Source organism: Acinonyx jubatus, chromosome B3 (genome assembly GCF_027475565.1).
Source record: "Acinonyx jubatus isolate Ajub_Pintada_27869175 chromosome B3, VMU_Ajub_asm_v1.0, whole genome shotgun sequence".
In the NCBI taxonomy this organism is placed as follows: Eukaryota; Metazoa; Chordata; class Mammalia; order Carnivora; family Felidae; genus Acinonyx; species Acinonyx jubatus.
Genome location: NC_069386.1, coordinates 64,453,611 through 64,466,366, shown reverse-complemented (window position 1 = coordinate 64,466,366; position 12,756 = coordinate 64,453,611). Strand labels below are relative to the sequence as shown.

Genomic DNA, 12,756 nt, shown 5'->3' with positions numbered 1-12,756 from the left:
GTTGACACAAGAACTCAGGAGAAGCACGCATGCTTTCAGAACATGGACTCACTCTTTTAAAATGTAAATAGAGCTGGGGTCTTTCCCTCAGCTCCTTGCTTCCACCCTCCACTGAGCTTTGGGAATTAATAGGTGACTAACTCTCAAAGTAGTAGCAAGTGCTCTTTGCAAATTCCAAAAACAAATTCCAAAATTAAAAAAAAAAAAAAAAATGGATTCCTCCATCAAATGGATCAGCTTTTAGAAAAGAGAGAAATTTCTTATTTTGTTGATATGCCATCATATTATAACATGTCTCCTATAATTTTGAATTGCGTTGGAATATTCCATAAAGCATTCAGTCTGAAAAAAATACAAAATCAATTTTTAAAAAATCCAAATTTTAATCTGATCGTGAATGTCAGTGGTTGTCAAGGGCACCTTTGTTTGATTTCATCTCATCACAGTTACACTGAAAACATACTTCAGCTGCTCAACCAAAGGGATTTAAATAACATAATTATTTTTGATGGAAATTGACATAGGAACTATCAACCTTCAGAAGCTATACAACAATAACAACAGAAAACCCATGACCCCAGCCATGGTGAGTTGGTGGACAGAACTTGGGAGGGAGAACTTTTCCGGAATGGGTCCCTAGAGGCCTCGGGTAACACACAGGAAGGTCTAATCCTATACTAGAACTTAAGAAACTATCTGACAAAATAAATCATTTGTATTATTAATATTGTTATCAAATCCCATTATTTCCCCTTTGATATCCTATAGGCCAATCACTTAAACCTATCCCTTTCCTCACCGCCTAATCCCTGCTAGATTTCCAGGTACTAATAGCATTTACGTCTGGACACTTGCCCGCATTCTGTCAGGGACAAGGTTCTGGGGAGACTCCCCTCTAACTTAGCCCATTTAAAAGAACTGTATACACAGAAAAAAATAACTTGACAGATTCAGAGATGCAAAAGAAAAAAAACAGCATATCTTCAGTTAAGTTACAGCTTTCAACATAGAAATTAAAATGTTTTTCTTTTATGTATCATATTATCAGAGCCAGTCAATTTTAAGACACCTGTCACTAACTGTTAACAGCTACAGTTGTATTTTCTTCCCTATACTTAATTCACCTAAACAAATAATAATAAATAAGTAAAATGTAGTTCCTCATGAACATTAATTAGGAATAATAATATGCACTTCAGGCAAATGGACCTTGGCCCAGAGAATGTATTTCAAACAGACATGTTTCATTTATCTAATGCTGATCTAAAGATACGTAATATCTTTCAACGTAAACTTAAAGAAAGATTTTATTAGCTTGCACTGGATCTAAAGACTTGATCTAAAATTATGTAAAGTAGAAAATGTGGAGATCACCTATTATTTAGAAACACTACAGACCAGGAAAAGCATGAATTTTCCATAACAGTTTTCAAGTTGAAAGTTTTGTCTTTTTTTAAAATAATTGGTTTCTTGATATGTTTATTTTAAACATAATAAATTTGGATGCCTGGGAAACTTAACATGAATTGCAGCTGAAATATAGAGTTCCATTTCCTTTCACTATCTTATTTCCTTCTTCCCATTATTCCAAAGAATACTGTAACAGTTGTTCCCTACCTATAATAATTACTCTTACGTTTAATAAGAAAATAAGATAAACTATACTAGAATATAAAAACGCAAGCATTCATGACGAATTTATTAAAAACAACAAAACAGGAGCCAATGTTGCAAATTTTATCTTCTGTTTAATTCCAAATTTCCTTTTATCATTATGCCCATCATGTACGCCTCGATAATAAATGAACGAATTCAGTATCTTTAACGGATGTAATGTACAAAAGGTTAAGACATTATGGTTGTCTTTTTATCAACGTTACATCAGATTATTCACATAAAATTACAGAATGTGAGATCAGCATGACAACAGCCTGATACACTGTGGAATCGTATATAAAACCCATTCCTAAAAGTCTGCCAAAAATACTTGCTTTCAAGGTATTTGTAGCAAGTACTTTCATTCAGTTTTATTTTCAAATTTTTTAATAAGAAAATAGAAGTCTAGGTTGGCACCTAATATTTTGTTCCTGACGCTTGTCCCTCTGCTTTCTACTACACAGAATTACACACTTATTCTTTCTTTTCTCTCTTTCACTCTCTCTCTCCTTGCCCGATCCTTCCTTAAACACACACACACACACACACAATGCAGCTTGATACCGCTTAATAAGTATAGAGGTGTATGTGTTTTGGGGTGTCAAACAGCTGTCACAAACTGTCACCTCCACAAGAGAAACCTTGGCACACAACAAATTAAACTACACTTCTTTTTTAGCTGTCATTATTCATAGCCAATAAGTTGAAATGCTCTCGGCATTTCATGTGCAAATAAAACCATGAGGAAGCGCAGTAGATCAGAATAGTGGGCCAACAGATAAAACAGAGAAAACAACACGCTGTCTCAGTCCTTCTGAAGTGGCTCATCATCACCCCTGCACCAGCATGCACCAAATGAGATCCAGCCTGGGGCAATGTATTAAATATGCATATCAAAGCAAATGAAAAAATAAACCTGGAGATTCAAATTGGACACATTTACATGCTGAAAATGTTCCCCTCATACCACTTTTCAGGTAGTAGTTCTACGGTATTTTCCCTTTTCTTGCTGGTGGGGGGTTAAGGGAGAGCGCGCTGGCAGGAGAGGCAGAAACTAAGAGAATTCACTTTGTAGGCGGATGCCTGCTAATGAATACAATCAATATACCTATGGCACAAAAATATCAAAAAATGGTGAAAACTCTCCAAGGTTTTCTCTCACGTCCGCATAAAATTCCAGTCGGTAGCAAACCTCGCCATTTCCCACTCGGTGTGCTGGTGGAACAAATTATTGCTTCCTTTCAAAACAAATAGCAGGGGGCTAAAGTAAAAATGTTATAGTTCAGATCTCTAGGAAATAGAAGGCTTTAAATTATGATGCCCAATGAGGTGGCAAGCCCTCGTGGGTTCAAAATAAATCAGTTGTCATCTTTATTTGATTGGGGGCCTGAAAGAGGAGCAACAAATGTTACAGTTGACTCTTTTATCCAAAGATGATGATTGTTAAATTATTAAAGCCCTATCCTCTTAGGTACCACCGACTACTTGAGTGTAATTTAAATATTACAATAGTTTCACAAACTGGCACTGTCGCTTAGCCAATCCTCTAAACAGCCTAGTTTATCTTATCTCTTCTGTGTAAACATCAGCATGTTCTAGTTCCATACATCGAAAACAGTTGCCAAGAAGCTATTCTAGAGAATCAAGTAGTCGAGACCCCCAGAAATGTCACGAGAGAAACGTTTTGGGCTGCAGATAACTGTGAACCTCTCATTCTACAAATCAGGTAACTACATCCTTCTCATTCCCCCAATACTGCAGCATGCATATGAATTGAGAAAGAGGAAGCTATGAAAATAAACAAATGACGACAACAACAAATATTTCCAAGGTGGTGTCTCGCCTTATAGACAACAGCCACACGTCATAATGCCACATATCAGCAAGTAAACTTTCCGTAGCTGCTTGCTGCACCCTTTTGATTTTCGTTAATACACTCAAATACAAAAGAGCCCCCCAAAGTTCCCCCATTGTGATGGGAAAAGCCAAGAGTAAAGACAGGCATAGGAACTTTCAATGCCATAGCATTTATTCTGTCTCAGAACTAGACAACCAGGACTGAGGTTTTCTTTTTCTTCCTTCCTTCCTTCCTTCCTTCCTTCCTTCCTTCCTTCCTTCCTTCCTTCCTTCCTTCCTTCCTCCCTTCCTCCCTTCCTCCCTTCCTCCTTCCCTCCCTCCCTCCCTCCCTCCCTCCCTCCCTCCCTCCTCTTCTTTCTTTCTTTCTTTCTTTCTTTCTTTCTTTCTTTCTTTCTTTCTTTCTTAACTTTTGTTCTTAGGCTAGATTTCCATACAGTACAAAGGCTAATAATTAAAATGTATGCCTGTGTATTTTCAAAACTTTTTGGGGGGAGGTAGGGGAAAGGTAAAGAATCTCACAGAAGGTTTACTCTCCAGGCCTCTCAACCCATTCCTCTTAATAACCAAGAATGGGGTGGGGGTAGGGGGGGGTGGACAGTTGTGGTAATGGTACAAACTGCCTTCAAGCCTCAAAGCTGTTTAACTCCACAACATGCTAAATTAGTATTTCAGTCAGCCAGTTATTAGACTATAGCCTACATCACTTAGGTTGTAAGCTCAATTGAATATAATCTATAGACACCCTGTCCCCCACCCCAGGCTTGAGTTCCTATAAATAAACTGCTGTTCACACCCACTCTTTAACCTCGCCACTCTTGCCTTTCCTACCAGCTGCAATCTTTCTTCTCTTTGCTTCTTTTTCAAATTTTCAGTCTCACTACATATGCTTTTTTTTTTCCTTTTTTTTTTTTTTTTAAAGCATCAGGCTCCCTAGATCAGTTCCAAAATAGGATTAAAAACAGAGAATAGAAAGAAATCTCCCCTCCTAGACTGACATACACAGTCACTCCTTACTATACTCTGTCTTCATTCACCAACTGTTTAAGTGTTAAAATTCAACCACTAACCTATGGTTACTCAATCGCAATTCCCTTCAGCTTTCTGTAATACATTGTTAATAACTGTTTCATCAAAGTTACTGTCTTTTATTATAAAGATGCTTCAGGCACTTGGCAATAAGTCCATATACTGACAATAAGTTTCTATAGAGCAAAAGCTCAGAGAATTGTAATGTGTTCACTCCTTCTTTCCTTTCTAATGCAATGCAAGATTGTCAATAATTCTCAGGATTGTCATCTCTGTGAGGGACTGGGAAGTTGGCCCTCCCTCCCCAATTGTCTCTTGTCCTTCAGTGCTCTCTCCCCCACCCTGTCCATCTAGCTGACTTGCCTCTGGGTCCCTGCCGCACTGATTACACAGAGTTGGGAAGCAGAAAAGGCAGCAGTCACCATATCAAACAGACAATTTGCTAACACTCAAGTCACCAAATCCAGGAAACTTTACACATTAAGAGCACAAATCACTCTATCAACTCCCTGGTTTCTTTGGTTCTCCACATAAATAAGGAAGGGGGGCAGCAAAGGGCAAAGGAAGATGAAAGGTGTGGCAGAGGTGGTGAGAAAGGGAGAAAAAAAACCCCCAAAGAGACCAAATCCCTTAACAAGAAAACCAAGTTTGAGCTTAGCTAAATGTTACAACAACTTTTTAAAAAATGCTGTACCCAGTAGTCTCAAAAGAATGCCAAAGGGCTCTCAGACTTACATGGTCAGCGAGATTTGTAGAGGAGCCTGAAAGTTCTTCGTGATCTGACTTGGAGCTGCCGTCCCTTTCATCAATGACAAGGTCGATGGGCATTTTCCCCTTCAAACAGCTAATGTACCGATGGCAGAAGTTATCACACAGTTCGTGGACCTAAGGGGAGGGTCATGGTGGAAGGTTCAGCTCATGTTGTTGTTGTTGTTATTGTTTTGTTTCATTTTTAAAGGGAAAAAAAATCAGGATGCAGGGTTACATTTGGAAAGAGCAACAGTGCAACCTCTTCCAAACTAACTCTAATTAATGGGTGTAATACTTGAAGGCGAGGAAACAATAGAGCAATTGTTGCAACAGATATTATTCTCCGGAGACTTCCCTGAGCAACAAGTTACAATAAAGGGAGTAGAAACAAGACTGGAAATAACTGGGTTCAGACTGGGAGTCCGGAGGTGGGGTTGGGGGGGGGGGATCCAATCTGATGATAATATCAAAACGTTAGAACGCTGGAACTGGGAACAGCATTGGCATTTGCGATTCAACAAGCTAAGAGTTTCATATGTTTCCAGGGGAAAGTGACTGAGCTGGAGAGCTATGTGAAGACAGCCCAGCGAGGATGATTTCCCCCTGCGTGTACCTAATGCGCGCTCTGGTCTGAGGGTGAGCTAAGCTAATAGAGACGCAAGCAGGCTGAATGTCCAGTAACACAAATGGTTTGCTGCATTTCAAAATAATCCTGAATGCCTAGGGAAAAAGACAGGGCGGGGAGGGGGGGGTGGGTGGCGCACAGCAGAGCTGTCCTAATTCACCCATCCTCTGAGCCCTTGGGTTGAGGAGCAGTTTGAAGGAAGGACATAGTCACAAGTTGCTCAAAACCTCCAGGTGCTCAGTGCCTCAGCCTGGAGATTGGCAGAAGACATCGCGACTCAACGGAGAGAGGGAAGTGGCTAAATCGAAGTAGGGAGTGTCATTCCCTGCTTACCTTTTCTAACTCCAAGAGATGAAACCTTAGTACTTGTATTGCTTGGATCATCTGAAAGAAAAGTTTGGAGTGTGGAGTTAGGGCTCTGTGACTCAAAGCCCTGAGTGGGGGGTGGTGGGGGAATTGAGCTGGGGAGAAAAACAGGCAAGTGGCCAGGCAAAACCCACACATCAAGACATCATCAGAAAAACCAAGTGATTACTGATCATCTCTGCCTCATTGGCCACGGGGTAGGAATCTGACTCAACCTGAGCCGAGGCGTCTAATATCTTTGCCCCCTGTGTTCACTGAGCTATTTGGAAGGACTGCTTTCCTAGGGCCAGGCCTTCCTTCTCCTCCAGAGTCTTTAACCGTCCCCTCTTTCGACCTCAGGCCAAATTAAAAAAAAAAAAAAAAAAAAGCTTCGGAGAGAGAAAGCTTTTTACAGCACACCCAGCAAAACCCGTCCTCACTAAAGAAGGAAATACTCAAGATGAATGGTGAGGCAGGGCCTTTGAAAGCGGATTTAAGTACTTTTAATATTGAAATTGTGCAAATTAGCAAAAGAATCGCACCTAAAAGTGGCCTGCGCGGGCCTGCCTCAGGACCCCCCCCCCCCCCCAACACACACACCTCCCAACTCCCCGCCCGCCCTCCGCTGGGCCAGCGGTTACTTCCTTCGGGTTAGCTGCTGGGGGCTCGGCTGCCTACCCCGGCAAAGAGAGGAAATAACTCACTTCTCGAAGCCTCATCCCGGGCCGAGACCCGGGACTCATCCACTGCTCACACTCGGGGCGCTGTGTCCCCGCCTGCTGCTCGCTGGCCTCTACTCTCCCCTACAACCACCCCTCACCCCTTACCTCCCCTCTTCCTTTCAGGGGCTCAAAACTGTTCCCTTCCCCCCCCCACCCCCCACCCCCGTCGCTTTGGAGCCTCAAAACAGGGTTCTGCTCCAACTCCCCGGAGCTCCAGGGGAAAGTGGGTGCTTCCAGGCAAGGAAAGGGGCCCAGGCTGGGGAAAGGGAAGAAACAGTGAGCCTTACCAAATTGTCCAGCTCTGGGTTTGAGGAAAAAAGTGGCTTTTCCGCACGAACCTGGAAGAAGCAGGGAAAGTCAACATGAATTACCAGCCCAACTTGAAAGAAGGAAATCCCTGTCACGGACTAAATTGCATGAGTGGGGAAGGTGGAGAGTCAGCGGCCGCGAAGAGGAGAGAGGCTTTGGTAAAACACAGGACACAAACTAGTGCCTTAAAATAGTGCGGTTGCTTGAAAAAGTACTGGGCCTCCTGCTCCTAGCCCCATTAAGGGGTACCCGGAAATGCTGAGCTGCAGCTGGAATTTCAGGGCCCTGCTCCAGGCCCGAGTACCCTCTTATTCAGCCCTCTAAGGGACAGTGGCTCTCAGCCTTCCTCACCTTACTGCCCGCGCTGACCGCCCCACCAGGCGCCCGGCTTCCTCCCCTCCCAGGCACTCTCGGGTTCCTCACCACCCCTATCCCCAATTCTTGTTCTAGTAGCTGCAGGCGGGGAAAAGGCCAAGCCCCAGATTAGGAGCAGGTCAACTTTAATTCGAGGGTCGAGCCCCTGTATTCCTGGCTGGGGGGAAAAACAAACACCCATATTTATCTCCGCTTCCAGTTCGCCTCCAGGCTCAGGGATGGGGAGGAGGCGTAGCGCTCGGACTGGGCCAGAGGAACAGATCGGGTGTCCCTGCCTTTTCCTCCTCTTTCATGTAAAGCTCTGAGGAAAGGGGAGGGGGTGGTGAGGGTCTGCAGGAGGGTGAGTGGGTCAAGAAGGCTGGACCTGCTTGGCGAAGACCGCGATGTCCTCGTTGAAGGAGTCGGAGGAGCAGACGTCTCCGCCGGCCACTCCGGGTTCCCGGGGAGTGCAGGTCGCCAGCTCGCACTTCTCAAAGACCAGAGCTAACAGAGGAAACAACGGGTGCCTAACGGGCAGCGCCACGCAGAGACACACACACGGAGACGGGGTGCAGAGGGGAAGGAGCGAGAACTGTAATCAACAAGTTTGGAGGGTTCGGATTCCTTCTTTCATAAAACAAGCACGCATCACACTTTACAAGCCTTCCTCAGTCAGCCGAGCCTGGGCCAGAAACAGAAAGGAAAAACGGCCTGGCCCTTTCCCTCAGCTCAGGAGTCCCTCAGGTCTGGTGGGAGAAGCCCCTGGCCACTGCAGCCCGCCGAGTAAGAAGAGCCTCAGTGGGAAATAATGAAACATCCGAGCAGCTCAGGCAGTCTGGAGCCCGGAGCTGATCCAGACCCAATCCCCATACTACAGAGGCCGCAGAACCAACCCCATACCCAGCCCTGACCTCTCAAGAATGGAACACTACGGGTTTTTTTTTTTTTTTAATTGCTTTAGCTCTGCACATTAATGGTCATTTCGAAGGAGGCCGAAGGCTTCACCCACACAGACGCCCGAAGTGGCATTTCCTAAATCTAAATCGGAGAGGGTCCTCTTCTAACCTCTCTACCCCCTTGCCTTATAAACTTGTTTGCTCTACTTCTAGTAAAGCCCGGGCGTGGGGGCCAGAATAATAGGAGTGTTAAACGCCGAGGAGCTTCCTTCCAAAGACCACATTTCTCCAGCAGGCAAAAACAAATAAATCGAGTGTTAAAACTTGGAAGTGTGCGTGCGCGTCTGCCCTTTGTGTTCCTCCGGGCGGTTTAGCTCCACTTCGGGATGCTTGCGGCCTCTGGCTTCAGGCTCCGTGGCCGTTGACCAGCCGTCCCCTCCCCTCGGCAAACCGCCGCCTTCCCCACCTACTCTCAACTGGGAGAGCCCGAGCGGTACACTTTTGGACCGGGCACCGCCATCCCTGTCCGAATTCTCTCAGGGTATAAAACGCGGAATTTCCAGCCACCTCCCTCACTCCTCCTAAGAGCAGCTCTGTGCAAGCAGCAGTCCCTTCCACCCCGCTGCACTTCAAGGTCTACCCCCTTTATTTACAGAGAATTAAGAAGTGGGTGATTAGGACTTCCTGGCCGACAGAAGCAGCCCTGATCCCAGCTCAGGCTGCATTTAGTGACTCCCAGACTCTCGGTAGGAAACAGAAGAGGGGGGAAAAAAACAACAAAGTTGCTCCTCATCGGCAGGAAACTTTCTCCTTCGTCAAGGCCTCTGTTAGGGGGCCTGGAAGGACCAGCTCTGCGTCCTTTGGCCAGGAATCCCGTCCTTGGGGAGAAGGCCCTGGCAAGATTCTCAGGACTCAGTCACTCTGGGTTGTGGGGTCCGGAGTGACTGGGCTATGGGGGTGGAAGAGGCTTTATCTTTCGGGGATTTACACTTCAGGCGAAGAAGAGCAGGCCCCCTTCTCTGTCCTTTCTGAAGGCAAGCGGTTCCCCCCCCCCCGCCCCCACAGCCCCCCCCCCCCCGCAGAAACAACTCCCCACTTAGCCGACCATCCCCTCAACCCCCACAGAGACGAACACACACTCGCACTCACAAACAGTATGCTGGGTCGGGAGGGGGGGGGGCGGTTGGTTTACCCATAGATCGCGTCCTTGTCCCGCTTCAAGGCGTCGTTGACAGCGGATCCCATGCTGGCCGGCATGACATTGGGGTGCGGGGCGTGCGCGCCGTAGTGCTGCGTGGCGTGGAGCGGCGGCCCGTGGTTCAGGTGGTGAACCGGAGGGATCGGCCGCGGCGCGTGAGGGTCTCCGTACATGGAAGCAGGCACCCCTACTCCGTCCATCCCGCCGTAATGGGGCAGCTCATCGTACTGTCGGAACCCGGCAAAGGGGAGGGGGGCGCAGGAGGTGAGGGAGAGCCAAGGGGGAATAGAAAAAGAAGATGGGAGAAGAGAGCCGGGAGAGGAGTGGGGAAGGAATAGAGGAAGGGTGGAGGGAGAAAGGCGAAGGGCAGCGGGGGCAGGCAGGAGAGAAAGAAAGAGAGAGAGAGAGAAATAAAAACAAAGTCAGAAAGGAGAAAAGTACCGAGCACGAGTTGAACACACAGAAACCAAACCAGCCGAAACAACGAGTTGAAAGTTGCGGGGGGAAATGTTTTTAAATTTTAAAATGAAAAAGTATGAACCAAGAGCAGCGTTTAGAGCAGGGAGAGGGGGCAGTGAGGCCAGGGACCGAGGGGGCGCCGGGAGGTCCCGCTCGGGCCAGAGGCAGCAGAACCATAGCGAGCCAACCGAGGGAGAAGTGGAGTTAGTGTGAGAAGGAAGCCCCGGATCCCACCCCTAACCCCCCTTCGCCTCCTCCCGAAGATCCAATAAATCAAAAGGCGAAATGAAACAAAATAAAGAGAAGAAAAACGCTAATAATCAGGAGGAGAACGCCGAGGACGAGGGAAGACTGGGGCCAGTGCCTCCCCGGGGGCAGGGAGCGGAGGGGAGGGGGGGGGGAATAACGTGAAAGTTACCAGAAACATTATTTAGCAGCGGATTCCCTGCGTCCTTGTCAATTTCAGAGACAAAACAAGCAGCCCAGGCTAGTCTAGGCGGCGGCGCAGCGGCTGCGGCAGCGCGGCCCCAGCGGCGGCCCCGGCGGCGGCGGCGGCTCCTACGCAGCCCGTGCCCGCCCCGAGCCGCGGGAGCAGCGGCGGCAGCGGCGCAGCAGCGGCAGCGGCGGCAGCAGGAGAACCGGGGGAATCGCGCTGCTGGGGTAAAAGCTGGAGCGAGGCGAAAGCGTGTAACAATTGCACACGCACACACACCACTCACACGCACTCGCCGCCCGCCCGCTCGCACAGCGCTGGAACACGCGCGCCCAGACACGCACACACGCACGCACACACACTCGCACACACGCAGAGGCACGGGGGGGAAAAGCCGATGAATAATTTTGCTGCTATTTTTTTAAATACTGGCCGCCATCATCAAGCAGCGAGCAGCAGCAGCAGCGTTGAAGGGAGAGGAGGCATCGGGACAGGCCCCTCTTAAGAGAGGATTTATATCTAGGTAAGTGTTGGAGATTTAAACCTACCCTTTGCGCCATCAGTCTGCGCTCCAATAAACTCCTGGATGTGTCGTATATTTAATATCCCAGTCCGGATAAGAAAGTGATCTAGGCTGAAGATTCCTTTTTTTTTTTTTTTTTCCAAACCAAAAAGACTTCTCCCAATTCTCCAATATGTTATTTTAGGGGGGGAAAAAAAAGCCCAGGCAAGACAACGAAGAGTTTTTTTTTTTTCTGTGATATTTCTTCTTTTTCTCTTTTTTCCTCTTCTTCCTCCTCCTCCTGATCTTCCTCCTCCTCCTCCTCCACCTCCTCCTCCTCCCCCCTCCCCTCCTCCTCCTCTTCGGTCCTCCTTTCCCCCTCTTTCTCTTCTCTTCCCCTCAGTTGAAAAAAAAAAAAGAAAGAAAAGAAAAAGAAGAAAAAGAAGAAAAAAAAATTGTCAAGCCCCCGAACTGAAGGTTACGAGCGGCCCGTCAGCAGCCCACATGTAACCGAACTGTCGTGTTTCATGGCTTTTTGCCACTCCAGCTGTCAATCAAAGCCCGGAATGTCAAGGTAGTGAATGAATGATGGTTGATGATGATGAAGAGGAGGAATCTTTCAGACCCGTTTTTTTTCTTCCAGTAAAACTCCGCGAGGGGTTTCTGCTTCTTGAATTTTTTCCTCCCCCCTCCCCCCCTCTTTTAGCTTGGCCCCCGCGGTATCTATGATATGATCCTCTCTCTTTAAAGTATCGTTCAAAGAAAGCAGAGGGGAAAAATCAAGAAAAAAATTGAATAGTTTGCAAAAATTGGACTTCCTCCCCCCCTTTCCTGGTAGGTATTTTGTCTCTCCCTCTCTCTCTTTCTCGCTCGCTCGCTCTCACTCGCGCTCGCTCTCTCGCGCTCGCTCTCTCGCGCTCTCTTTCTCTCTCTGGGAGATGAGTGAGTGTCAGTAGGTGTTGGCAGGTTGGCTGCTGCCTGGCTTATAGAAGAGCCTCAGTTTGGCGGCGCGGGTCGGCGGCGGGAGAACGAAATGACGGAACCCGGAAGTCGTGGTGGCCATAGCCCGTCGTACGGCGGAGACACATCCCGGGAGTGGGGAGCGGGAGCGAGGAGGAGCGCGCCGCGCCGAGCCTCTGATATGCAGCGAGTGCGATCGGACGGCCCCGGCTGGGGGGGCGGGGGAGGCGGGGGGAGGGGGGGAGGGGAGGCAGGAGCCTCGCGGACCCGAGCAAATCAGCGCGCCTGGTTCTCCGCGGGGACGGCCGGGGGGGCGCGGGGGGGGCGAGCCGGAGGAAGAGGACTGTGTGTGTGTGTGTGTGCGTGCGAGAGAGCGAGCGAGCGAGCGAGAGAGAGAGAGAGGGCGCGCGCATGCGGGCGGGCGCGCGCGAGCGAGGAAAGAGGGAGAGAATGAAGAGGACAGGGAGAGCGCAGAGAGGAAAACTGCAGAAAACCACAGGGAAAGTACGGTACAGCCTCAGATCTTCTAAATTTTTTTTTTTTTCAAACTTACTTCTAGTTCATTTTCCCATCACACCAGGCTCAAGCCTAACGGGGTCGTGTTGGGGACGATTGGAATGGCGATCTTGCTTTTGTTCCTTTTAATTCCGCGGGCCCCTATGCC

General features: G+C 47.8%; 1 protein-coding gene across 7 annotated transcripts in view; it reads right to left on the bottom strand.

Moving 5' to 3' along the window:
* MEIS2 (Meis homeobox 2) overlaps positions 1-11,461 on the bottom strand; it is a 207,524-nt gene extending 196,063 nt beyond the window's left edge. For 2 of the 7 annotated variants that reach the window (XM_053224192.1, XM_027066895.2), the window contains exons 1-6: positions 11,179-11,461; positions 9,733-9,965; positions 8,030-8,171; positions 7,269-7,319; positions 6,248-6,298; positions 5,275-5,424 (exon numbers count right to left, since the gene is read on the bottom strand). In XM_053224192.1, coding sequence (XP_053080167.1) covers positions 5,275-5,424; positions 6,248-6,298; positions 7,269-7,319; positions 8,030-8,171; positions 9,733-9,965; positions 11,179-11,190 — 639 coding nt within the window. In that variant the 5' untranslated portion in view covers positions 11,191-11,461. Of the gene's footprint in view, positions 1-5,274; positions 5,425-6,247; positions 6,299-7,268; positions 7,320-8,029; positions 8,172-9,732; positions 9,966-10,615; positions 10,794-11,178 lie in introns of those variants that run through there. The other 5 variants (XM_053224193.1, XM_027066898.2, XM_027066896.2 and 2 more) reach the window with 3 other exon arrangements.
* Between the last annotated feature and the right edge of the window lie 1,295 nt (positions 11,462-12,756).